Consider the following 25,750-nt stretch of genomic DNA (forward strand, 5'->3'; position numbering starts at 1 on the left):
CCCCCCCCCCCCCCCCCTTAACTTCGTTGCGGGGGTATAATTAAGGGAAGGTTACTGTATTCAGTGCAGTGGGAGAGGGATCCTTAATTTCACTTTGTCGAGATACTTGGGCTGGTGAATCGAAGTGCACAGATTCATTCACTGAATCCACGACTGTAACATTAAAGCATGGACAGTCCACAATATCGGTTCTATTGGTTTGGTTTGTTTGATCTGGGAATGCTAATGTTAATGTAAATGTCTCTTCCAAGCAATGATCAAATGCATTTCTGTGCCTTCTGTCAGTAAAATGGATGCCATTAAATCAGAAATATATTTATTGGGTGATAAATTGATGATGTGTACATGCGATAGTTATAGATTGTACATACCGGAACAGCTTTTGTGATAATGAGTACAGATTGACCATGACACCGACACAACTCTTCTAATGGGTAGGGGAAAAAACAAATATTCTTACCATATTTATTCTCCTTTAAGCCCAGGGGGGTCTAATCTCAGACTCAAAATAGGGAGTTGGGCTTATTACAGGACAATGAATAAGCACTTGTTAGTATTTTTACTGAACTGCAATAGATATGGGTGGGCTTATTGCTGGATAAATATGGAAAACATGGCGCTTGATTTTCCAGAATAGTCTGGCGTTTAATATTACTGTTTTAGTCAATCTTCAACTTGTTATAATTCATTTTTAGCAGATGAAATATTTCCTTACACACTTAACTTAGCATAATCTCTTAATGATTTGTCTGATACACAAAGATTAGATATTACTGATTTTGTTTTAGCACATATCTCATATACCCCCCCCCCCCCCCCCCCCCCCCCCCAGAAATAATTACAATTAGAATTTTCTATTGTAGATTACTTTTCACTCTTTACCTTATGCTCTGTTAAGTGTGAGCCCCAGGAATGATTAGAACAACCTGATGTATTGACACCAGTTCTCTGAGGAACCCAGAGTTAGGTTAACAATAAACAGAGCGTGAACAAATTTCCAAATTCTCGAAAACATCAAGATACTATCACTAAAAGTACAAAATCAGGAAGAAAATATCTGGTTTCAGTAACAAGGCAAAAAAAGCCATACCAGCATTTTACGACAATAAACAAATAATTTTGTCAGATGATAAGACACAAAGAAGGCAAATATTACTGACTGTGTAAAAAATAGAAAGTAACATGACAGCACAAATTAAACATGGACATGCACACCAGCTGAAAATGTAATCAAACCGTATCAACATGCAGAATGATGAATGCATGAACATTCCACATTCAGGCCGATTTGTTTGAGAAGGGTTTCCTATTTACAGAATCTGGTGTCACAATAACCCTTTCATATTTTGTAAACAATTCTCTGCGGATTTAGTATTGTTTTCGGAGTGCCATGTTCAAAGAAGACGTGATAATATTTTGTTCAAGCATGTAATTGAGTTGTAATGAGGTTGGTACTTTCTCTTGAATTCCAATAATCGCCAATGTGAAATTTAATTCCAACTTTCCAGGAATTCGTATTTGTTGTTCCAAAACATATAACCCTATTATCATTATTATGAATTTATATTTCAAAGACTGGTTATTTCCTCTGCCAAGTTCTCAACAATGAAATGAAGGTCACAGATTGTTTAAATGCATGTCAAACCTGCTTACTGCAGGTCACTTCAGTATGCAAACTTTTCAAAGTCATAAAAATCAGGCGTATGGTATTTCATCTATGTAAAACTTTAAAGAGGATTTTATAAAACATTTTTAGCTTTAGCAAGGCAAATTCTCGAGTTTCCAAAATATCCCACAATCTGTGCAGGTCACAGATGTCATATGCAGGTTGACCCTAACAAATATAGGTATAATAAGGAATCCCTGGGGTAAGAAGACTAATTCCCTTCGGATTACAACACATTCCATATCATCCTAAATTTGTTAAAGAACACTTTAAGAACACTGAAAGTTCTAGAACAGTTTTTGAAAATGTTTTAGAACATTTTAAGAACATATGTTCTAGAACAATGCTTTAGAACAGTTCAGGAACAGAATCTCGTCGGGGATAAAAAACAGAAATGGGGCTCAAATCTTTTACAGAAAGGAATACAGTTTCTCTCATGCAAAATCTCCACATTTTATTTTGGCAGGGTGAATTTTTATTATTTTACATCTGGGATTTTTCATCTGGCCGATTCCAGTACAACTTGTTCTAAGTGGCCACTTTGGGAACCAATACCTATAGGCGAATGCCAGAATGTGCTATCATGATTCCTTGTTTTACGAGAGAGATGACTGACAAGTACAAGTCTTGAATGCCAATCAACACATATTTTCACGACTTGGAGAAGACTATTTGATACCATACATATTTGCCCGACACACAGAATAGTAAGATGTATTATACCAATGTTACTGTGCCAAGTTCAAGTTCCCTGGGAGACGTCATAAATCTTGAAGACGTCACTGCTCACAACCTCCAAACACTCCAAAACATGTTCAATAAACAGTTAACACTATTTTCTGCAGCTCATTTGCGCGAGATACTGCTAATTGAGCTTCAAATCATCTTGAATTACGAGGAATGTATATTTTCACTCCATTCCAATAATAGCTCACTGGAAATCAGCAACTTATAAAAACATTATCACTTCATTATTTATATCTATTTTGGAGTTTTTGAATTTTTGTACCAATATTTGTTTGGTTTACTCTGTGCCAGTAATTAAGGGTTGATCCTAACTCCACAGTACAGATGACCTGTCTGTATTAAGAGCAGAAAGGTCTTGATGCCCTGAGATACTGCAACGACTCCAGCTTTCGATGACTTACCCGTAGATAGGTCTGGGGAGACTTTTTAAGCACTTGGCAGACTTGGAACAGAACCCCCACCCCCCAAAAGAATTACTCCAGGAGAAAAGGTGACATACAGCTGTACATAAATGCCTTACCTTTGTACAGATACTGCTACAGGAACAACACATAAACACCTAGCAGGGGAACATATACCTGTCGTAACAACACCTGATTCTCCGTGTAAATTATATAACCCTGATCGGCAGGTGTTCGTAACCAAAAGGTGCAAAAACTACACTGCCAAGGAGGGTTATTTTCCTGCTGTGGTCTTCTGAGTGATATAATGGAGAATATTAAGAGGTTTTAGTTTAAGTGCACCGATACATTTAGGTGGATGTAAATATGATACTTTGCCTTGTGGAAAGTGTTATGAACTTTAACTACAACTGGATCAAAGTTCATAGATCTGTGATTACATGATCTTTCAAGGCGAAAAAGTGAAAAAAATCATGGTGTTTTGACCCCAAGACGAACAGTTAAATTCCTATGTATGACCACATGTGACAACGTTTAAAAACAAAATAATGGCGAGTTTTAATGACTTTTAACCCGCAACTGGACTATTACGCTCATTTATCTGTTATCATGTGCGAGAAATGAAGTTTTACTGCAAACCAGACCAACTAGTTCATATGTGCATGAAATCAGGCGATTTGAAACAATATTTCCAGCTGTAATTTGTGTGGTCTCTTACTTTTACTCGAGACCACATGAGATTACCTACATCTCTTATGAATACCAACAACAGAGTCAATGCCTTGTTGTTTTGGGGAGTAAAAGGCGGTGGGAATACAGCGGATGAGGTATGTGTGTCGTCTCTTTTACGGAATCTTTGAAAACTTTTGTGTAATATCTGATAAGTTTATTTACATTTTTTTATATTTTGCAGCACAAGTCTTGAACATTAGCAAAAAAGATGCTATATCAGTTGTATGGTGTTTTTTTTTTCTTTTTCTGCCAGTATTCATGGGGAGCAATACAGAAAAGAGGTTTAAATGAGATTCGACCCAATATTTTACCCTATGTTTTCATTAAAAAGTTAAGCTGATAAATTTCTACAAGACCAAGTGGTTCAAGATGTATCGAAAATATTACCTATATTAATAGTACAGCCTAAATACAGCTACGTAATTATCATTATAAACTGTAAACATTGGTATCCAACATGCTACAAATCTCTTTACAGCAAGTCTATCATTATAAACAGGCCTGAATTTGTATCCAATATCAAAATACCATAAATATGAAGGTTTGTGAAATGCCATCGTTTATACCACAACCACTTATATCCTCATTATGAAAATAGCGATTTTGAATCCCTGACAATTGTCACACAGTCATGAACTTTTGAACTTTGCATTAATTATCTTAATTAATGAAATAATGTAAGTGATTTTTTCATTCTTCTAAACTTTCCGTCTATAATGGTCACATGCCATGGAAACCAGCCAGTGAAGGCTTCAGCATTGGTATAATGTGGCAGATATACTTTGATGGTATTTGAATGTTTCCAATGTATTGCGGGTATGTTTAAATTGCTCTGGCCAAGTGCCACAACTAAGTCTCACCACCAACGTCAACAGCTCATCGAGTTTAAACAGACCAGGTCATGTTCAATGTAAAATGTCAGACACTGGGTAGCCCAAGAAATTTGCTTTAGGACTGGTGTACCGGTAAACTGACCGCTGTATATTTTCGTCTAGGAACAGAATAGAATCCACAAAGCTATGAATTACAATCTGATACTTATCTAATGATAATTGTTTGTAAAGCCAGCTTATCCAACTTAAGTGATAAATAGTTTGTACCTGCAAGTAACCCCTGTTCAAACGGATGCTGATAAATAGACGATGCCTGTTCACTATCTTTGTGTTAACCATAACAAATTACCCGGGCCTTCAACACTGATCATCCCAATCGGAATTAATGATTGATGCTCAGGCAATTTGCAAAATCCTGAGATGTCTGAGGAACTACTACTGGAGTTGGACACCTAACTTTTAATTAATCCGACCAAGATGAAGTGGACCTCCTGACCAATATTTGCCCCGTGTTCCTCCCGTGATAATCCACCTGGCAGGCATGCATACATATCTCCGTCCATATTTCTGACAGGTAGAAATCGTATTACTTGGTACACAGTGATGGAACAGTAAAACTAAAAAGCCAGTAAACCATCTCAAATTAAAAACGGTTTCTCAAACATCTCTGAGGACATAAACCTGTCAGGTCTAATTTGGTTTAGGGTCCAATTTTGTTTTGCTGCTGTCAGATTTAAACAGTGCTCTCCTCAATACACAAAATACTTTTACTACAAGTTGTTGAAAGCTATGAGTAAAGAAACTGCACGGGAAAAACAACTGTACCAATTCTGTCAGCAGCAGTCATGGTTGCTGTTTTGGATGAAGAATGGCACCTCACTAAGCCAAAGTGTTTGTCTCAAGTAAACACCTAGATTACTGGGACACGTTTGTTTAGAACAGAGCCAATAGGTTTCCTAAAACACAAGTTAGATAATGGAACATATGGAAATACAGATTAGTAGTGGCCATTTTAATGGGACAACAAGATTAGTAGTGGCCATTTTAATGGGACAACAAGATTAGTAGTGGCCATATTAATGGGACAAGAAGATTAGTAGTGGCCATATCAATGGGACAACAAGATTAGTAGTGGCCATATTAATGGGACAACAAGATTAGTAGTGCTACTGTGGCCAGATTAATGGGACAACAAGATTAGTAGTGCTTCTGTGGCCAGATTAATGGGACAACAAGATTAGTAGTGCTACTGTGGCCAGATTAATGGGACAACAAGATTAGTAGTGGCTAGATTAATGGGACAAGAAGATTAGTAGTGGCTATATTAATGGGACAAGAAGATTAGAAGTGGCTAGATTAATGGGACAAGAAGATTAGTAGTGACCAGATTAACGGGACAAGAAGACTAGCAGTGACCAGATTAACGGGACAAGATTAGTAGTGACCAGATTAACGGGACAACAAGATTAGCAGTGGCCATATTAATGGGACAACAAGATTAGTAGTGCTACTGTGGCCAGATTAATGGGACAGCAAGATAAGTAGTGCTACTGTAACCAGATTAATGGGACAACAAGATAAGTAGTGCTACTGTGTCCAGATTAATGGGACAACAAGATAAGTAGTGCTACTGTTACCCTATAAACGGGACAAGAAGATTAGTAGTGACCATATTAACGGGACAACAAGATTAGCAGTGGCCATATTAATGGGACAACAAGATTAGTAGTTCTACTGTGGCCAGATTAATGGGACAGCAAGATAAGTAGTGCTACTGTAACGAGATTAATGGGACAACAAGATAAGTAGTGCTACTGTTACCCTATAAACGGGACAAGAAGATTAGTAGTGACCATATTAACGGGACAACAAGATTAGCAGTGGCCATATTAATGGGACAACAAGATTAGTAGTGCTACTGTGGCCAGATTAATGGGACAACAAGATAAGTAGTGCGTGAATAGGAGACAACAAGATTAGTTGTGGCTGGATTAGTAGGAAAACCAGATTAGTAGGGGCTGCTGTGATATTTTTGCCATTCCCTTTTAAATTCAAATGTTCTTACAGGAATTTAACATTATTTTTTCAATACATATTTTGTGCAGTTTTGAGTTCACCTTGTGGTTCAAAGCTGAAAAAAAGATGCGAATTAAATTACGACGAAACTTTCCATTTGACAGTATTTCCAGCTGTCATTAGTATCAAAGTTTATCTCTGCATCAAGGAATTTCGCTAAGTATCCAAGACAAGATTGGAAGGTATAATGACGATGGAAATTAGATAAGGCAGGGAGTTACATATACTCTCTAAGCACCTGTGGAGAGAACATACTATTTATGTTTCAATTGTAACTCCACTGACAGTGGAATGAGATTTCGTAAGATTTCTTCAATCAAATCAACAGCTCAGTGTCCACAAAGCATGCTACATCTCGAAACAGGATTGCTTCAGGCACTGGGAAACGGCTGTATCTATAAATGCACCGTTAATTGAGGTGTATGGCTGTCTATCGTTTCATTTTTGCATTAGTTTAACTAGTTTCCTGATAAAACAGATAAACAATTTAAATCAATATTTCTCTCTCTGTCTATTTGCATAGCTCATGGTCCAATTATTAATGCCCAAACACGAAAAGCGAATAACTCACGACAGCTCTCTGCCTTCCTCCAAATATTATATCACATTATACCATTATAACATGTTCAACTATATTTGATGTAAAAGTTTGTACATAATGCAATTTTGGCACAACCTTGACAAAACCTTGACAAAACCTCAATCAAGAGTGCTAAATCACACAAATGTCAGCAGCAACATTTTGTGGACAAAAAATAATATTCATGGGGTTTGTGAATTTGAAAATAAATATCAAATCTGAATTAATATAGAAAGATTTCTAGTTCTGGATAAGAAGTAAGGACCTATTGACTTGATTACAAGTATCGATTGGATACCAGAACTACTGACTGGATAACAAAACTACTGACTTCACACCAGAATTACTGACTGGATACTAGAATTACTGACTAGGTAACGGAACAACTGACTGGATACTAGAATTACTGACTGGATAACAGAATTACTGACTAGGTAACGGAACTACTGACGGGATACTAGAATTACTGACTGGATAACTGAACTACTGACTGGATACTAGAATTACTGACTGGATAACGGAACTACTGACTGGGAACTAGAATTACTGACTGGATAACGGAACTACTGACTGGATACTAGAATTACTGACTAGGTAACGGAACTACTGACGGGATACTAGAATTACTGACTGGATAACTGAACTACTGACTGGATACTAGAATTACTGACTGGATAACGGAACTACTGACTGGGTACTAGAATTACTGACTGGATAACGGAACTACTGACTGGATAACAGAATTACTGACTAGGTAACGGAACTACTGACTGGATACTAGAATTACTGACTGGATAACGGAACTACTGACTGGATAACGGAACTACTGACTGGATACTAGAATTACTGACTGGATAATGGAGCTACTGACTGGATAACAGAATTATCTCCTCTACAATGCAGATATTGACTCTTTTTTTTAAATATATACGGTATCAAAAATTTGAAAAAGGGTATGATGCAAACTCAATAAATGTAAGTCTAATTTACTTGTTGATTGAAAAAATGATGATTTAACTCCCTCAATGCTCATAAATTCTGGTGAAAAATAATATTCATTTTTTTTGAACAGCTATTTTTTTTTTTTGTATTGGCAAAATTAGGTCACCAGAGAGGTTCCAAGTCTTGACTTAAACATTTGTTTGCTTTGACATCAATATTCATGCTGCATGAGGAAGTTTAACTGGTCTAATGAGGTATCCTGCTGCCACAGAGGTATCAGAACTGGCACCATCAAATTAACACTAGTCGTAATCACATAACAACTGGATAGTTTTCTGAAAGATTTATTCTCCCTCTATACATCAAACTGCAGTTCAAACAGTGGCATTTTTATCATGGTTGAATTCAGCTCAAAACAATTTTCCCTTCCTTCTATTTTAACCCTGCTCTTGCAATATACATTTTTCTCTCTCTTTCGCAGTGCTCATTAAATCACAAAATCATTATTAATCTTCAAAAAATAAAGAATTTTACCAGTGATAAAATCTATGTAATGGTTATTACCTCATTAGATACACGTTTCAAATTAGTACGAATACAGATCCAATCATGAAACATCATTTAATTCATTTATATTTTCTACATATTTCTGCACCACATTTCATCAAAGTGCTATGTTACAAAATCTCTGTATTGTGCGTCATTATTTCACTGCATGAATATGGAAAACTGTAGCTATTCCACACTCATTCATCTCTGGATAAACTTCATGTACAAAGGGCAATAGATGGACACAGGATCCTATTTCAGTGTGTAATAGCCCCACATCCGAAAAGGTATTCATAATCATGCAAAGTTTGGTAATTCTAGCGGATAGTGTATATGATAACAGGTACAACAGGTAGGGTGTTTAGGAGGTACTTATTCATCAACATTGCAATAAAAAGGTCCAGACAAATGGACTTTCTGAAAAGTGACCATTCTTCAACTAAATCCCAAAGAAATAATAATAATAAAAAATCATGACATTCCATAAGTTAGTTATACCTGGCTACCTTTACTTAGGCTAAACTAGCAATGGATCTGTTTTGCATTACTTAAACACTTCACAGAAATTTTTCACAATCTTACTTTCTCTCCCAAGTTGTAGGCCCTTGTTGAAATATTCTATTTCTGTACAGAGGGTCCCTGTATATTCTATTTCTGTACAGAGGGTCCGTGGATATTCTATTTCTGTACAGAGGGTCCCTGTATATTCTACTTCTGTACAGAGGGTCTCTGTGTATTCTATTTCTGTACAGAAGGTCCCTGTATATTCTATTTCTGTACAGAGGGTCCATATATATTCTATTTCTGTACAGAGGGTTCCTGTATATTCTATTTCTGTACAGAAGGTCCGTGTATATTCTATTTCTGTACAGAGGATTCCTGTATATTCTATTTCTGTACATGGGGACCTGTATATTCTATTTCTGTACAGAAGGTTCCTGTATATTCTATTTCTGTACAGAGGGACCTGTTTATTTTATTTCTGTACAGAGGAACCTGTATATTCTATTTCTGTACAGAGGGACCTGTATATTCTATTTCTGTACAGAAGGTCCCTGGATATTCTATTTCCGTACAGAGGGACCTGTATATTCCATTTCCGTACAGAAGGTCCCTGTATATTCTATTTTTGTACAGAAGGTTCCCTGTATATTCTATTTCTGTACAGAGGGACCCTGTATATTCTATTTCCGTACAGAGGGGCCTGTATATTCTATTTCTGTACAGAGGTACCTGTTTATTTTATTTCTGTACAGAGGATCCTGTATATTCTATTTCTGTACAGAGGGTCCCTGTAAATTCTATTTCCGTACAGAGGGACCTGTATTTTCTATTTCTGTACAGAAGGTCCCTGTATGTTCTATTTCCGTACAGAGGGACCTGTATGTTCTATTTCTGTACAGAAGGTCCCTGTATATTCTGTTTCTGTACAGAAGGTTCCCTGTATATTCTATTTCTGTACAGAGGGTCCATATATATTCTATTTCTGTACAGAGGGTTCCTGTATCTTCTATTTCTGTACAGACGGTCCGTGTATATTCTATTTCTGTACAGAGGATTCCTGTATATTCTATTTCTGTACATGGGGACCTGTATATTCTATTTCTGTACAGAGCGTCCCTGTATATTCTATTTCCGTACAGATGGACCTGCATATTCTATTTCTGTACAGAAGGTCCCTGAATATTCTATTTCCGTACAGAGGGACCTGCGTATTCTATTTCTGTACAGAAGGTCCCTGAATATTCTATTTCCGTACAGAGGGACCTGCGTATTCTATTTCTGTACAGAAGGTCCCTGTATGTTCTATTTCCGTACAGAGGGACCTGTATATTCTATTTCCGTACAGAGGGGCCTGTATATTCTATTTCTGTACAGAGGTACCTGTATATTCTATTTCTGTACAGAGGGCCCTGTATATTCTATTTCTGTACAGAGGTCCCTATATATTCTATTTCTGTACAGAGGGACCTGTTTATTTTATTTCTGTACAGAGGAACCTGTATATTCTATTTCGGTACAGAGGGACCTGTATATTCTATTTCTGTACAGAGGGTCCCTGTATATTCTATTTCCGTACAGAGGGACCTGCATATTCTATTTCTGTACAGAAGGTCCCTGTATATTATGTTTCTGTACAGAGGGACCTGTATATTCTATTTCTGTACAGAAGGTCCCTGTATATTCTATTTCTGTACAGAAGGTTCCCTGTATATTCTATTTCTGTACAGAGGATTCCTGTATATTCTATTTCTGTACAGAAGGTCCCTGTATATTCTATTTCTGTACAGAGGTCCCTATATATTCTATTTCTGTACAGAGGGACCTGTATATTCTATTTCTGTACAGAGGGACTTGTATATTCTATTTCTATACGTTCCCTTGTTAGACTGTAGAACACCTGGTGATGATGCCACAATGACAATATATATAATTATTTCTGGCTCTAGTAAGGCTTAAAAATTGGCAAGGATTTTACAGTCATGATCTGATCTGACAGAACTACCGTACCACATCAGTGTTCTCAATGCAAGATTCTTGCTTCTTATATCTTGGGGGGAAAAAAGTAATCAAAGTTGAAATGTTTCTGCGATTCAATTTCTTTATGCTGTGAGGATTTGATCTAAACCCGAGGGAAACTGATAATCATTTGAACATGTATCCCGGTTAAATTGGAAAAACACTCTCTTTAAATCCGAATGATTTGATAGTGTGATTTAAGCATAGACTGCAGTGTATTTACATGAAAATTATTGTATTTTTCTCAGGTTTTTATTTTTACATTAAAAAATTTGATCGTGTCATCTAGAAAATGTTTGATAATTCCTGTAGTAGAAGAGTATGGCTTTGACCATTTTCCTACAAGGAAAGTAAGTGAATCACTGATGAGGGATTAATACTTCACAGAGCCTTAGTAATGTCCGACATTACGTCTCAGAATATTTCTACGATATAATGACTTTGGTCATACAACACCAGATCCCTACATAAAGTACACATCAAAAAACAGATGAAAAACATCACAGTCGAACCACAGTACAAATCTATAATATATATTTTCCATTCCTTTCAGTCCTAGATAACACGGTCTATTTACGACTGGCTTACGCAGAGCTATCATCGACAGTTGCATTGATGGAAGTGGAGAAAATCAAAGAGGATTTTCTGTTTATTCTAAATTATCAAAAAAGGGATACAAGTTCCATTTTTTTTTTTTATCAATCCATTTATACATTGTGTAAAGACGACCTCAGGGTAAGACACATGTTCGTAAGAGATTCCTCCGTAACTGACTACTCAGATCTTAAATGCTACAATAAACATCCGGTTTGCGATTACCTTTGAGAACGATGAGATTCATTTCAAATATTTGAACCAGCTAATCCTTTCATAACATTTGTACAGTTTTCTCAAATTAATGCTCTGAAGACAAAGCAATTACTTTGATTTCAACCTCTCATTTCAGCAACAATTGGATTTGATGATAATCATCCAGTGTATTCCGTTTTTGTTGTTTTAAAAATTGTATAAAAATTGCTGCTTCCTGCTTTTAACACTATGAAATAGAGATTTATGAAGTCTTATAAGAATTCAGAATTTGTTTTATCCGATTGAATTGTTACTATCAACCATGGAAGCCATATCTACAGCAAGTCACATTATAGTCAGACCTACACCAAAACCAGACAGAAAATGACGTATTCCCTGATGTGAAAAGCTAACCGACTTTCCAAAGGTGGAAACTAAAAATGATTTATTGAACTTCACCAGTACTAATCCTACAGAAAGCTGTCCGGAGTCCAAAAAACATCTTGAAAATGAGAAACAAGCGCACCAAGAGTATAAAACACGGCAGGCTTTGTCTACTTGCATCATCCCCTGGTGGCATTTCGGATTTAAAGCACTTCAGATTCCCCACTGTTATTATACAGAACGTGTTGAAAGTAGCAATTAAATGCAAAGCCGCACCGAACAGATGTAATCACATTGGAAACGATTAAAGAATGGTGAAAAGGCATAAAGGGTACAGAAATGTTTAATTGTTATCCTTGCAATCCATGCAGCATGCTGCTTTAGACAAACTACAGGATAACAATGACTATACAAGCATGTTAATGATCAGGAATATCTGCCTGTTTATGGCCCAGAATACAAGTTTGTTAATGACCCAGAATACACCAACCTATTTTGACCTGCAACACAGAAGCTTTTTAATGGCCCCGAATACAAGCTTGTGAATGATTATGACTATCAGTCTGCATTCTAGGCTATACTCCTGACCATGGTTTGGTTATAACCATAAGGTTACACCAGGAAAGTTCACCTAGAAGCAGGGGTATTGGTGCCTGGTCCTAATCACCTCCAGGAGAACTATTGGTGGAGAAGCTATAGACCTTAAGTACACATACCTGTCACCAACGACATGGGAACCACGATAAGAACTGAAGCAGGTTTTACATTAGCTTCTGGGAATATGATTGTGTTTCTATATTGGCAACATGATCGAATATTAGCTGTACTGTCTGAAACAGTTAGTCTGTGTCCTACAATTCAAGCTTTGTCAGTCGGGAATTGATTCAATATTTTATGATTTTTTTTCAACATTTTATTTCAAGTGTAATTCGAATTTAGATGAAAAACTGAATTGATATGAAAAACCATGTGTTTGGAATTGATAAAAAAAAAATGCTGCTTTATTTAGATTCCAAGTTGCGATGTATTTATAACAGGTCAAACATTGCTAATTGATACTAGTTGAGTAAACAATGCATTCCCCAAACATCTGCTGGTATTTATTATCTCTTCATCCCCTAGTGCTTGTTCGACCTATTTTCACCCTAGTACTTCGAAGCTTGAACATCCACTTTGTTGCTGTCTGGTTAATAAAGTCAATCAAATTAAGAATTCAGTAAATATATAGAGTGAACAGCATTCTTTCAATGTTCATGCCTGTATAAATACAAGTCCAAAATGCTCATTCACCATTCAACCTAGAAAATGCTATTCAATCCATATGTATATAATGTCAACTTTTTTGAATGATAAAGAATAGTGTACATGTCAATTTCTTTAATATTTTCTAGTTTGGGCTACAAAATAAGAATGCCGTTGAAAATGTAAATTAGGACTGAAATAAATTCTAGTTTTCAATTGGGTCACCATGTAACACATGGAGGTTTTCCTATTGGATTATCATTTCCCTCTTGGCAACAGAATTATTTGTTCCCATAAAAAACTAGCTCTCAGAGCTCCCTTCCGAAATGGAAATGTTCTTGCCTATAAACTAACACAGAGTTTACACAGAGGAAATCAAGGAGGCCTACAACAGTGGTTAACACTAACTTCGCACCAGACTCGCAGGGCCCGACAGTCCCTATGTGTTTTCTGAATACACACAAATTAATTTCCACGATTGACTTACATCGCTACCATGAGTTTTACCGTGTTCAGAGTCAAATTCTGTTAAATATAATCAATGTCACGTCCCACTTTCATCAATCAACTGCTCCAGATTCTATAACTCATTTTCTGATCAACTGTGCTATGTACACCACCACACAATGAAGTACTGAATGTGATCAAAACATCACGTAACCTTCAGTAACAGATCACCGACTTGTGTAGGTCATCCAGACCTATAAATTATCAAACAGGAGGGAAGGTGTGACCGTGAAAAAAAGACACAGAAAGCTACCCTTAGGGAGGACATTCTTGACAGTACCATTCTTTTTTTTAAAGTAACTAATTTTCCAGGAATCAAAATGATTTTAAAATCGACATATCTTTTTTCTATTACCAATACATACTCTTGTTGTGCATCTTAATGCTTTTCTTTAGTCCAATACATCATTTACAGGTAGAAGATCGGGGGTCCAGGGTTCGAATCCTTGTCTAGCCTCATTGCATTTATACACTCAGAACACTGATTTATTTTATTATTATTTCATCTTCTCTCTTTTTCAACTGAACTTCCACATGGTACAGTTTTCTTTTCAGGAAATATTTATCAAATCTACAGTCATGCCAGAAAAAAAAATCCAATACATTTTGAAATATTTTTTGGGGGTTGGTACAGGGATCCTCCATGACACTTAACATTTTAAGGACATATGAAATGGAAGTAGTTCTGTTCCGGAAAGGTTTTACGTAGAGGGGACCTTTTTTTTCAAACAGTGTTTAACATTACTTTACACGATTCCATTAGGTTGGTTACTTATCCTATCATTTTATTTCCTAAAAACAATTTCAAAACACACCTGTACAACTTTGCACTAAGTGCAAACCATACATACAATAGAAATCAATGCTAGGTGTATCTGTATGACTGGTATCAATAGTTTACAGTAAAACCACTCAAATTCTACCATAACTATGCAAGTGGTAAGATAACCGGATCATTAGCCTCTCCCATCAGTGGCCACGGGTCTCATAACGAGGCTTGGTACAGAGGCTGGCAGGGTCCTATTGGTATCATTACAGTCACATTAATATGGAGTAACTAGGTTTCGTAGAAGCTAAACACTCCAGAGACATTGATCGAACAGCGATTCCCAGTGTTGTTCCCGCAGTAAACAATACAGAATCTCCATTTAAGATTAGACACACTATCTCCATGGCATACTGTAACATATTGGGACCTTTTGTCACAAATGATGGGCAAAATTGGGTTCTCATGTAAAGCAGATCTTTTGTTTTTTGCTGCTATCCTGATGAAGCATTGTCCTTCCTCTATTCATAAGACTACCATGTTTAAATGTTTTTGCACTTTACATTATGTTGCAGATAATGAAAATTGCTGCTGGAAACATTTGGAAGTCTTTTATTATTTATATTAAATGTTTTTTGAACAGGAAGGCTTGACGCCACATGTGTATCCTACTTGCCATCATTGTACGAATAACACAAAAACGGCAATATCATACAAATAACCTTGTACATTTTTACGTGATATATATTTTAGAATTATGTCCCTTTGTGATATCGATCATTATCATTTTGAATTACCTCCGTGGTATCAATACATGTATCTGTCACACATGCCATCATTTCATGAACTAATTTACATTCACAGGGTTCATTAGGTGAACAGTAGCACTTAACTCATTCACCCCAGAAGTTTCATAATAAACTTTTCCAACCTTTGAATTGGAAGAGTTCAATTGTGTCATCAGGGGTGAATGAGTTAAAAGATTTCTGTCCCACTTCAGGTTACAGACAGGAAATTCCAGTTTTTTTTTTACTCTCACTTCATTTCATTCGGGCTAAAACTGTAGTGTAGTTTGGCTAAGGTAATACGGTTGACCATGTTACTCAGTTGCTTAGGTCAACAGTATAATGATCTAAGGTTCAGGGTTCGATTCCTGGTCTGGCACTGTTGTGTCTTTATACTCAAATCACTAGTGGTGATTCCATTTTTGTTTTTTTGCACTAGTTTATCATTTGAATTTTTTATAAGAAGATAAATACTGTTTTAGACAAGGAGACAAGGTGGTCAATCTTGTCCTAGATTATACAATCGTTACCCAATGCGAAAAGTCTCAAATTTCATTGAATCTGTTTCACCTCCATTTGTGACAAATCTGCAGGCATTTTTTCACATATTACAAATTTAATGAAATAACAATATTGTCACAGCAAATGGATCATAAGATGGAATATGTTATAGTTTTAATCTAACAAAGGGTTTAAACATTTGCATCAAAAATGCTGAAAATTGTATTATTGAAATTCACCCCTTAAGTCACATTTGAACCTTACCAAATCAATGACTGGACAAATCCAGTTTAAATATGTAGGGGTGAATGAGTTAATGAATATTTTGACCAAGTCACCAACACAACCAGCATTACTGTGTGATGTCTTCGGCTGATACACATATCCAACAAAATGATCTGCCACCACAGATATCATCATACTGCTGGTCTGACCTCCTTTCCATACAGTAGTATATCATGAAGGTGAAGGTCAATGGAAATGATCCATACTGGACCATCGCCTGTCTACAACACTGATGGCTGTCACCTTAAAAGTATTTCCTCCGCTCCAAATGTAAGGCTTCCTAGATGCAGTATGTTATTGGTTAGAGTTAGTCTAGGATCTATCATGTTACTGTGAGGAGAACCAAAAGATCCAACTTACGAGAAAAAAAAAGGTCAACCAAAATAGGAGATTCAGGAATTTTGTAATGCTGATAAATTGCATATGGAATGAATTATTACAATTGCTTTACAACACTGTCTGTTCTTCATAATTCTGCCAACATTAAGTTGGTGAAAAGGAAGCTAAATAGAAAGACTTTACCATATGATCAACTTTCCTTATCCAAAAGTAAGGTCATTCTGACCAGAGGGTAGACTAGCCTGTTAGGATGACCAGTAGAGTGGTCAGTATTACTGACCAGCAAAGATATCAGCAGACACTGACCGTTTTCCACTCTGCAGGTCAGGTGATGACATAAGCTAGTTTACAGATCTGCAAGCAGTGCAGTTGACAAGTTTATGGGATCATCATCATCACATGAGATTTTATGTCCAACATCAACACCTGTTCTGACTCGGATCAGTGAATCCTAAACATATGTGTAGCATATTGTTTTTGCAAGCCAAATTGTTTTATATTTAACTGCATTAAACATATTTCAGTTGTGAATTTCTCTCTGAATTAAAAATTATTTTACTGTTTCAATGGATGCTATGCTATGTTCAGGTTAATAATGTTTGATATTGCACATAAAATTTGTGATAGATAATACAGTGGTTTTTTTTAATATTTCTTTCTACATTTTCTTTTCCATTCATTCTTTCATGCAACTTGAAAAGTTCATGTGCGGGGAAGTTTAATTGAAGTACCACATTAAAATAGTCCATGGTTAATCTTGTAAAGCAAACATGGAAAAATATACTCACTTTTCTAATGGGTCCGTATACTTCAAATTCTCTGCGTAGTTTAGATTCGCTCGTGTCAAAATTCTGCAAAGAGAAGAAATGAGTTTAACTTCTAAATTTAACAATTAGATCTGCTGATACGCATAATCTAATACACATCATCTAAACAACATATTTCCCCTATTAACAAAATTGTCCCGCATTTTAGCTGTTCAAGAATTCTGTCCCCCCTGAAAGCAGTATATCTCTTTAACCCAAGGTATGACAGAAACAGAATTATGTGACAACATAGGAGGGAACATTAAATTAAGGTAACGCAACAAAAACACTTAAATGTGATGTCCTGATAAGCTTTCAACCTGAGCAAATTAGGAAAGAAAATATATTTATGACAGGATGGGAGACATTCTCAAATGTCTATCCTTCAGCTTGAAGAATGCCACACGTTAGACAAAGAAGAATATCAATTTTTTCATCATTTTTTTTTTCCCCCTCTCTATTTTACACTTCTGGAAATTATAAACATTATGATTGACTAATTAAATTTTACGTACTTAAAAAAAGAATATCACCACTCAGATTGAAAATTTCTCTGTCATACCCTTAGGTAAGCAAAACATTCTATTAAGAAAACCCTGATTATCACAGAGCAGTGTTTCAGTACCACAGTACATAACTTATTCTGTGTGCTTAAAAACCATTTTGTGTGAACATATCAAGATTTGAAACTTCTATTTTCTATATATGATCCCATCAGCTGTCACACAAAACAGAGTATGACAAAAGTAACTTGCTCAGCCAATTCTGAATTGGTCTAGCCAACTGAAACTTGCTGATGCATCTAAGCCAATATTTCACCCGTCAGGCCCCCCATGACAGATGCGTGCTACATTGACTCGGTGCATTGCCTGACAGTCAAACATTTATCATTGGCCTTCCATGTCTGGCATTTGGCGGTCAATAAAAAATTTACCGAAACAGATTACCGTCATATTTTTTTGCATGTAAAGCAATTAAAACAAATGGACAACAACCAGAGAGGCTGAGGAGTTTAGATCTGAACAATGTTTTTATACAAGACTTACTAAACAACAACATTTGTTAAATTCAGTGATAGGAAGGATGTTGATTTTAGGTACAAACAATTAGTAACATCTAGTCAATCAACATGCAAATTCCATAGAAACGGGCCGGAATTTAACACTGCAACAGATGTTGCTAGTAGTAGAAAATAAAATGATAAAAATTGAACAAACAATTTCTAACCAAACAAATTTCATAGAGAAATGGCTGAAATGCAGTGTTGTGATTTTTGAAGATACATGTATAAATATATCTATTTCTGTATAAGTTACAGTCCTACCAACAATATTATATTACAACTCACTGGACTTTTTTGTTAATACAATGAGACAACAGCTGTGTCGTTCCGTTCGATATGCACCTGATGGTCGTGACAGGTACAAGGTCAGGATAGAGACGTACATCTAGTAAAGACGGGGGCACTACTTCGTGGTACGGAGATAAATTTGTATAAACTTTATCAAGAACATTCCATATTTTGACCAATTCAGAGTTAAAAGGGCATGGATGTGGTTCTTTGTATGCTATGTAATATTTCAGAAATGGATACTAGTAAAAATTTAATATCATTTTTTTTATAGATATATTTGTGGTATCCTCCAGTGCAGATCATATTGATGTAAAAAATACAAACCACCTCACAAGTACATCAGTCTGTTATAGAGCGTATATTTCAACAGTTCCCAGACAAGCATCACTCTGGTAATTTCATTCTCTGGTACTGAAGATCATTACACCTGTATACAACTAATTACACTTGTAAATATTTTAGTTTTCTTTAAAACGGTTTAAACAGATTCTTTTAAAAATAGTACATGGTGACCTTGGCCTTAGCCATAACACCTTGAAACTTGTTGACCTTGACCTATAACACATTGAAACATGTTGACCTTGACCTTAGCCATAACACCCTGAAACACAAACTCTCATTTTTGAAAGTTTTTAGAAAACCCTGACCTTGACCAATATGACATTGAATTTTAATAACATTTAACATATTGTTTTTGTTAAAACTTTGTGTTATTGTACACCTAAAACAAGTAAGCATCAAGTTTTGCAAATTTGAGGATAGATGTGAAACACCTGTTACAAAATCAGGAGATGGAAATCATTCTTTGATTGGCAATCCTAATGACAGGTCTGGTCACTCATCCATGCATTACACAAGAACATTTTCTCATTGCTAAACCTACTTTCTTTATGTGAACTTTATAAGTATATTATCTCTATTAAGACCCTTCTAGACTTTCAGCATAAAATGAAAGATATATATCTACAGCTTCAAAAGTTAATGCTAAAACAGAAATCAATAAAAACAACTTGTTTTTCTCCACACAGTCCGGATCATCGTTGCTTTCCTGTATTGGTACTTTTATCCCCCGAGACTAGGATGGAGATTCCAAGACATGGTATTTACCCGATACAGCTTTAACTCGTGGGAATGACAAGGGTTTATCATTAGAATTGAGGACCACTGTATAGGATCAGTGTCTAAAGATAAGAGAGATATGTGTTTAACTCGTTGGATAAATTAAAATTTTCTGTCAAAATAAAATTAGATAAATTCCGACTGCACCGATCAGGATAAAGGTCTTGTAAATTCAATTTGGTTAGTTTTTAATTAGCATTATTGAATTAGAGTCATCTCCCTTGAATATATATTTCTTAAAATTATTATCTAATGATTCACTTATACCTGCATGTAACCATTGAATGAATCTCGTGCAATTTTCAATTGTGTCATCAATTGCAAAGTTGCAAGTTCAAAATAATGCTATTAAACTACATGTTGCAGCTTTTCAACGTGTGGCACTCTTTTGCAGAGAACGTACACAACAAAAAGTTATGTTGCATACATCCTTAAACCACCAAAAAGGGTTGGATATCTGTTGTCACAACCAATCCAGCAAGCAAAATGTGCATCTCTTATCGCTTACACTAAGATGGTATACTATCTGATGTTACCGTATCAGTAATTCTGCATGGCTAAAACAGTAGACAGTATCTCCGTAATGTCAATGAGGGGGGTTCGATGGCCATAGTTTGGCCATGAAGTGGTCTCTGTACATGAAATCTTGTCTGGCATCGAGACACATGGGATTATATAGCCCATGTTTCATTACATACTTTTTAAAAGTTGGCTTTGTTTATCAATCTGATAACAATGACCATCCTGCCTGAACAGAATATCACTGGGGTTCCCGATTACATACATTCGTATATGATCATGTTCATATCTTTCATTTAAATTTAACATCATATTAGTTTCTATAATATAAATTGTTTTCATAATGCACAGCAAAATTATTTCCTTCCAAATGACTGATTTGCCCAGTCATTGATTTGGTAAGGTTCAAATGTGACTTAAGGGGTGAATGAGTTAAATTTCAATAATACAATTTTCAGCATTTTTGATGCAAATGTTTAAACCCTTTGTTAGATTAAAACTATAACATATTCCATCTTATGATCCATCTGCTGTGACAATATTGTTGGGAAACTTTTAAAGTGGTCTCTTTACACAGTGGTCTCTTAACACAGGTGGTATCTTATCAGAAGTGGTTGCATGAGCAGGCTGACTGCAGAACCAAATTATTGTACAAATTACACCCCAAATTTATTCATAAGATGAGTCTTATTATTCTGCACAACAATTAAATAACAAGTTTGATAATTACTGTCTGCTTAAATGTACAAGACATTTTTGGTAGAAACGTTTGCATGTAAATGAGATTTTGACAGGGTGTTGACTTTATATAAGGAATTATATTTTGTAACTTTTTCAACGTCTTAAATGCAGGGAAATTTCCTTTCTTCAAGAAATCAAGATGTAATACAATGCAAATAAAGGGACATCTGTGTTTTGTTTCACTTGTATCATCACATACACAGTGTTGAAGTTGTATTTGATTGTCAACTCTTGTTTCCATTGTGTTTACATCATATTTTCATCATGTACTTCTACATAAAACCTTTTACCATAATGTACATATTGAATATATTCTTCTTAGTAAGTGCTCCATTTCAGTGCAGCCAGTCAGCAGTCACCTACGTAACTGAAACTAACTGAAGAATCCTGTCTGGCTCGCCAATATAAAATCGGTCACGTAACAAAATGTTCCAATGAACGTTTATTTCTTTTATCGACAAGTCACATTGTAAAGTAGGTCTTCTGAATCTTAATGCTGTATTGATAAAAAAAAATTCATACATTTGGTTTATTGTTGATTCATTACTAGTCTATGGTATGTAGGTTTGTGGGTTATGGATATTCTACCCACAGGTGTCGAGACTTTTCCTGAGCAGATTCCTCAGGAGAAGAAAGCCACTTCAAACCATGTTCATTTCTTTTATCTATTTATGGATTCTCAAATATTCCATCCTTTTTGTGTAAACCAGTAAAACACATTCCTTATATAGAACATAAAATAGTTTTCTTCCCATTTACTGGTTGTAAATGCGTATATTCTAATAGAAGATGTTTGTAGAAGAAATATTGCCACGACAACCAGATATAAAATGACAGATGCCATTGATACAGCCATGTTGAAAAACAAGATTTCTTTTCCACAAGACAATTGACGATGGCCATTGAGGGGTTCCTTCTGCCAAGCATATGTAACCCACATGCCAAGAGGTCAGCATGCCTCATATAGGTTGTTATTGGACATCCTCGTTTGGCGTTGTCGAGTGTTCCTGACCAAATGAGCAGGAGACAAATGTACTCCAGCTTTCAGTGACAATGACTCCCCCCCCCCCCCGGTAGGTCCATAACATTACTCAAAATCGGCTGTCTCCAATATTACTGCATGAGTGACTTTACACACGCCAATGGCTCCAATATCACCTCAAACCAATCATTTACCAATGTTTTTTGTAGCTTAAGGAAGCTACCTTGCTGCAAAATTCACCTCCTATTCTAAAGACCTCCAAACCAAGAAATTTGTAAAAAAATATATCCATTGAATATTAATTCAGACTTCACTGGTTATCCACCAGATAATGAACTAAATTAAGGGAGATAACTCATGAATTACATGTGTTAGGTAGCTATTACATTCAGTATATTCTAAACAGCACTCTGGGTTTTTGTATATACAATAATCTCCCCTTAATTTCGTTTTTGGATACCATTTATTAACTGCAGCACAGCTGGGCCAGGCGATTCCATTGACCAGTACGTAGCTCAGGTTGGAGTAACTGTATAACAATCTGAAGTTTAGGGTTCAAATCCTGGTCTAGTTCTGCTGATCTTTATATAAACAGAACACTGCTGTTGATTTCATCTCTATTCTTTTTCATAAACGACCTGTAAGGTATGGTTTTCTTTTCAGAAATTATCTATCAAACCTATAGCCATGCCCACAAATGACATTGGTACGTGGGATCCTTAAAAACAAATTTAGAGATTGTCCAGCTATGTTTTAAATTCTTAACCCTTTCATCCCTATGTAACTTGAATAAACTCTATCATGCATTTATCTGGATCGGTAAATTATGGTCTACAGTGGTGAAAAGGTTAAGTAGTGCTTGTAATAGATTACCGTTCTTAATTAATTATTTTTACACGATTTTTGAAACTGTCATTTATCATTATGAAAAGCTCTACTCTTGAATGAAAGCTGAAGTGTTCTAGTTTTTTCCCCTGAAATAAAGTTAAAAAAATATTTTTGTCATCGATAATGGTAGAAGCAAATCTACAATAATGCCTGCTGCTTCCTGCTTACTCTAAGGTACCTAAGTATCTGATATTTCTTCTCATTTAATCAATTATGTAATGTAACCGTAATACAACAGTTGAAATTATTCAATTTCATCTCAACATTTTTTACTGCAACTGCAGAAAACAAGAGGCCCATGGGCCTTAACGGTCACCTGAGTCTATAGTATTTATTTTTGTTGTTGAAATATGTACCAATTTGAGTAAAAAATAGTATAATGTTAACTTAACTTTGTCAGGACCATGAGCTGATCATTCCTAGACCAATTTTAAGTGAGATCGGCCTATTAGAACTTAGTAGCAAAATAGCGGCCATGGCAGCCAAATTGTATTTCTGATTGACCCGAAAAATAACAACACTTTGTCAGGACCATGATTCGATCATTCCTACAAAGTTTCAGTTCAATCGGCCAAGTAGATCTTTACTTTAAGTTTGAAATAGTTTTCCAAAATGGCAGCCGTGGTGGCCATATTGGATTTCTGATCGACCCGAAAAATAACAACACTTTGTCAGGACCATGAGTCAATCATTCCTACAAAGTTTCAGTTCAATCGGCCTAGCAGAACTTGACTTTAAGTTTGAAATAGTTTTTCAAAATGGCGGACGTGGCGGCCATATTGGATTTCTGAACGACCCGAAAAATAACAACACTTTGTCAGGACCATGAGTCGATCATTCCTACAAACTTTAAGTTCAATCGGTCCAGCAGAACTTGACTTTAAGTTTGAAATAGGTTTTCAAAATGGCGGCCGTGGCGGCCATATTGGATTTCTGATCGACCCGAAAAATAACAACACTTTGTCAGGACCATGAGGCGATCATTCCTACCAACTTTCAGTTCAATCGGCCCAGCAGAACTTGACTTTAAGTTTGAAATGTAAAATGTTAACGGACGACGGACGACGGACGACGACGGACGAAAACGGATAGCAATAGGTCACTTGAGCTAAAGCTCAGGTGACCTAAAAACCTGCAGGTTTTAATTAAAGAGTTAATTAGTTTGTAGCAAGTTAATTATACATCATTGTTTTTGTAGGGCCAACAATCCTTAAAATAATATCCATCACCAATGCACCAAAAAAAGGCCAAACCAATATAAAGTATTGTTATTAGGGTTTCATGATCTTTTGCTTATCAATTGTTTTCTTTCTAATTTTGCAGGTACCTTCTCCAAGATTTAACATTAATAGTTTCTGAAAAAAATCTTTAAATTCAAAAATATTCAAAGGAAAAACAAAAGAATTTTTAAGTACATCTGAAACCCTTTTTTGTGTATTTGTCCGACAAGCCACTTTTAAACCGTTTCTCATTAGGAAAGAGAAATACAAGAAACCATTTTATTCTATTGCCAAAAACATATTTCAGACATAGTTCCAAGATCCACTCACAACACGCAAGTTTTAATTCACATTCTGTATTTTCATGTGTTTTCGGCTCATCAACAAAACACTGTTTGGGTGGGTGAACGACTTAAAACTTCACATTTTTCCCCATCCCAAAGTAATAATCTTCTAGGGAGTAAAACGTAGAACATCAACAAGACAGCATTTAAGCCATTTAAAATACCTCGTGTTCTCACTTATTTCAATAGCCTCTAAACCTTAATTGTTTACTATTCAATCCCTCAATTGTAACCATCAATTACTGCATGTTTTTTTCAAGAGAGCATGTGAAGCCTCTCTATTCCATCTTTAAAATAAAAAAAATAGAAAATATACCAAAAAGTAACTTGGGACCAGAGAGATATATAGAAATAACTAGGATATTTTTTGTGAACAAAAATTATATCCATCTGCCAGAATGCATACTTGCTTTACACTTATTGACATTTGACCTATAGGTGAGGGCAGAGTGACCAAAATATGTGAAGCTGCACACATTCTTTGGGTGATGAAGGTATTGTTGAAATTCCTTCAAAATAACATCAATAAAATTAAATTCACATCCCAGGGAAGTCTTCAATAAAAAAAATTGTGCTGATTTGACTTTTGAACTGGAGGTGAAGGTCATTCTTACTCAACTGCAATGTAATGAACACCTTCTTTTGTTTAAGAAGTTCTACTACAGGTTTTATCAAATGTCTTCCACAGTTTTAATGTTATGGCCCACACAAGTTTTTACTGGACATTTTGACCTTATTACAGTGCAATGCATACCGTCAGTGGGTGATGCAGTTAAGTCAGAATGATACACACAACAAAATGTGATGCAATATTTAACTTGTTTGATAAATGTACTTGCTATATTGACATGAAAAGTGATAACTTTTAACCCCTACTATCTTCTGATGATCCCTACACCCTCTAGAGAATCCCCACAGCAGCTCTTGTATACTAACCAGACAGACTTAATGAATAATCCACACTTGAGATGCTATATCTTGTTGACATAGTGGGAAGACCTTCATTTGATGAGTACAATGGATATGTATACCCCCTCCCACCCATTTATCTAAAGCCCCCCCTCCCCCCCCTTCTAGTCTATGATCTTATTACCCTATGGGCATACCGTCAACAAGATCCCCTCCCCCTCCTC

At 35.8% G+C, this 25,750-nt stretch overlaps 1 protein-coding gene across 1 annotated transcript in view; it reads right to left on the reverse strand.

The window, feature by feature from the left end:
• The window catches only part of LOC110450268 (U1 small nuclear ribonucleoprotein 70 kDa-like), a 106,836-nt gene that overhangs the window by 24,783 nt on the left and 56,303 nt on the right, over positions 1–25,750 (reverse strand). The window contains exon 5 of the mRNA XM_021497721.1: positions 17,433–17,495. Coding sequence (XP_021353396.1) covers positions 17,433–17,495 — 63 coding nt within the window. The remainder of the gene's footprint in view (positions 1–17,432; positions 17,496–25,750) is intronic.

Source organism: Mizuhopecten yessoensis, unplaced genomic scaffold, assembly GCF_002113885.1.
Source record: "Mizuhopecten yessoensis strain PY_sf001 unplaced genomic scaffold, ASM211388v2 scaffold5141, whole genome shotgun sequence".
In the NCBI taxonomy this organism is placed as follows: domain Eukaryota; kingdom Metazoa; phylum Mollusca; class Bivalvia; order Pectinida; family Pectinidae; genus Mizuhopecten; species Mizuhopecten yessoensis.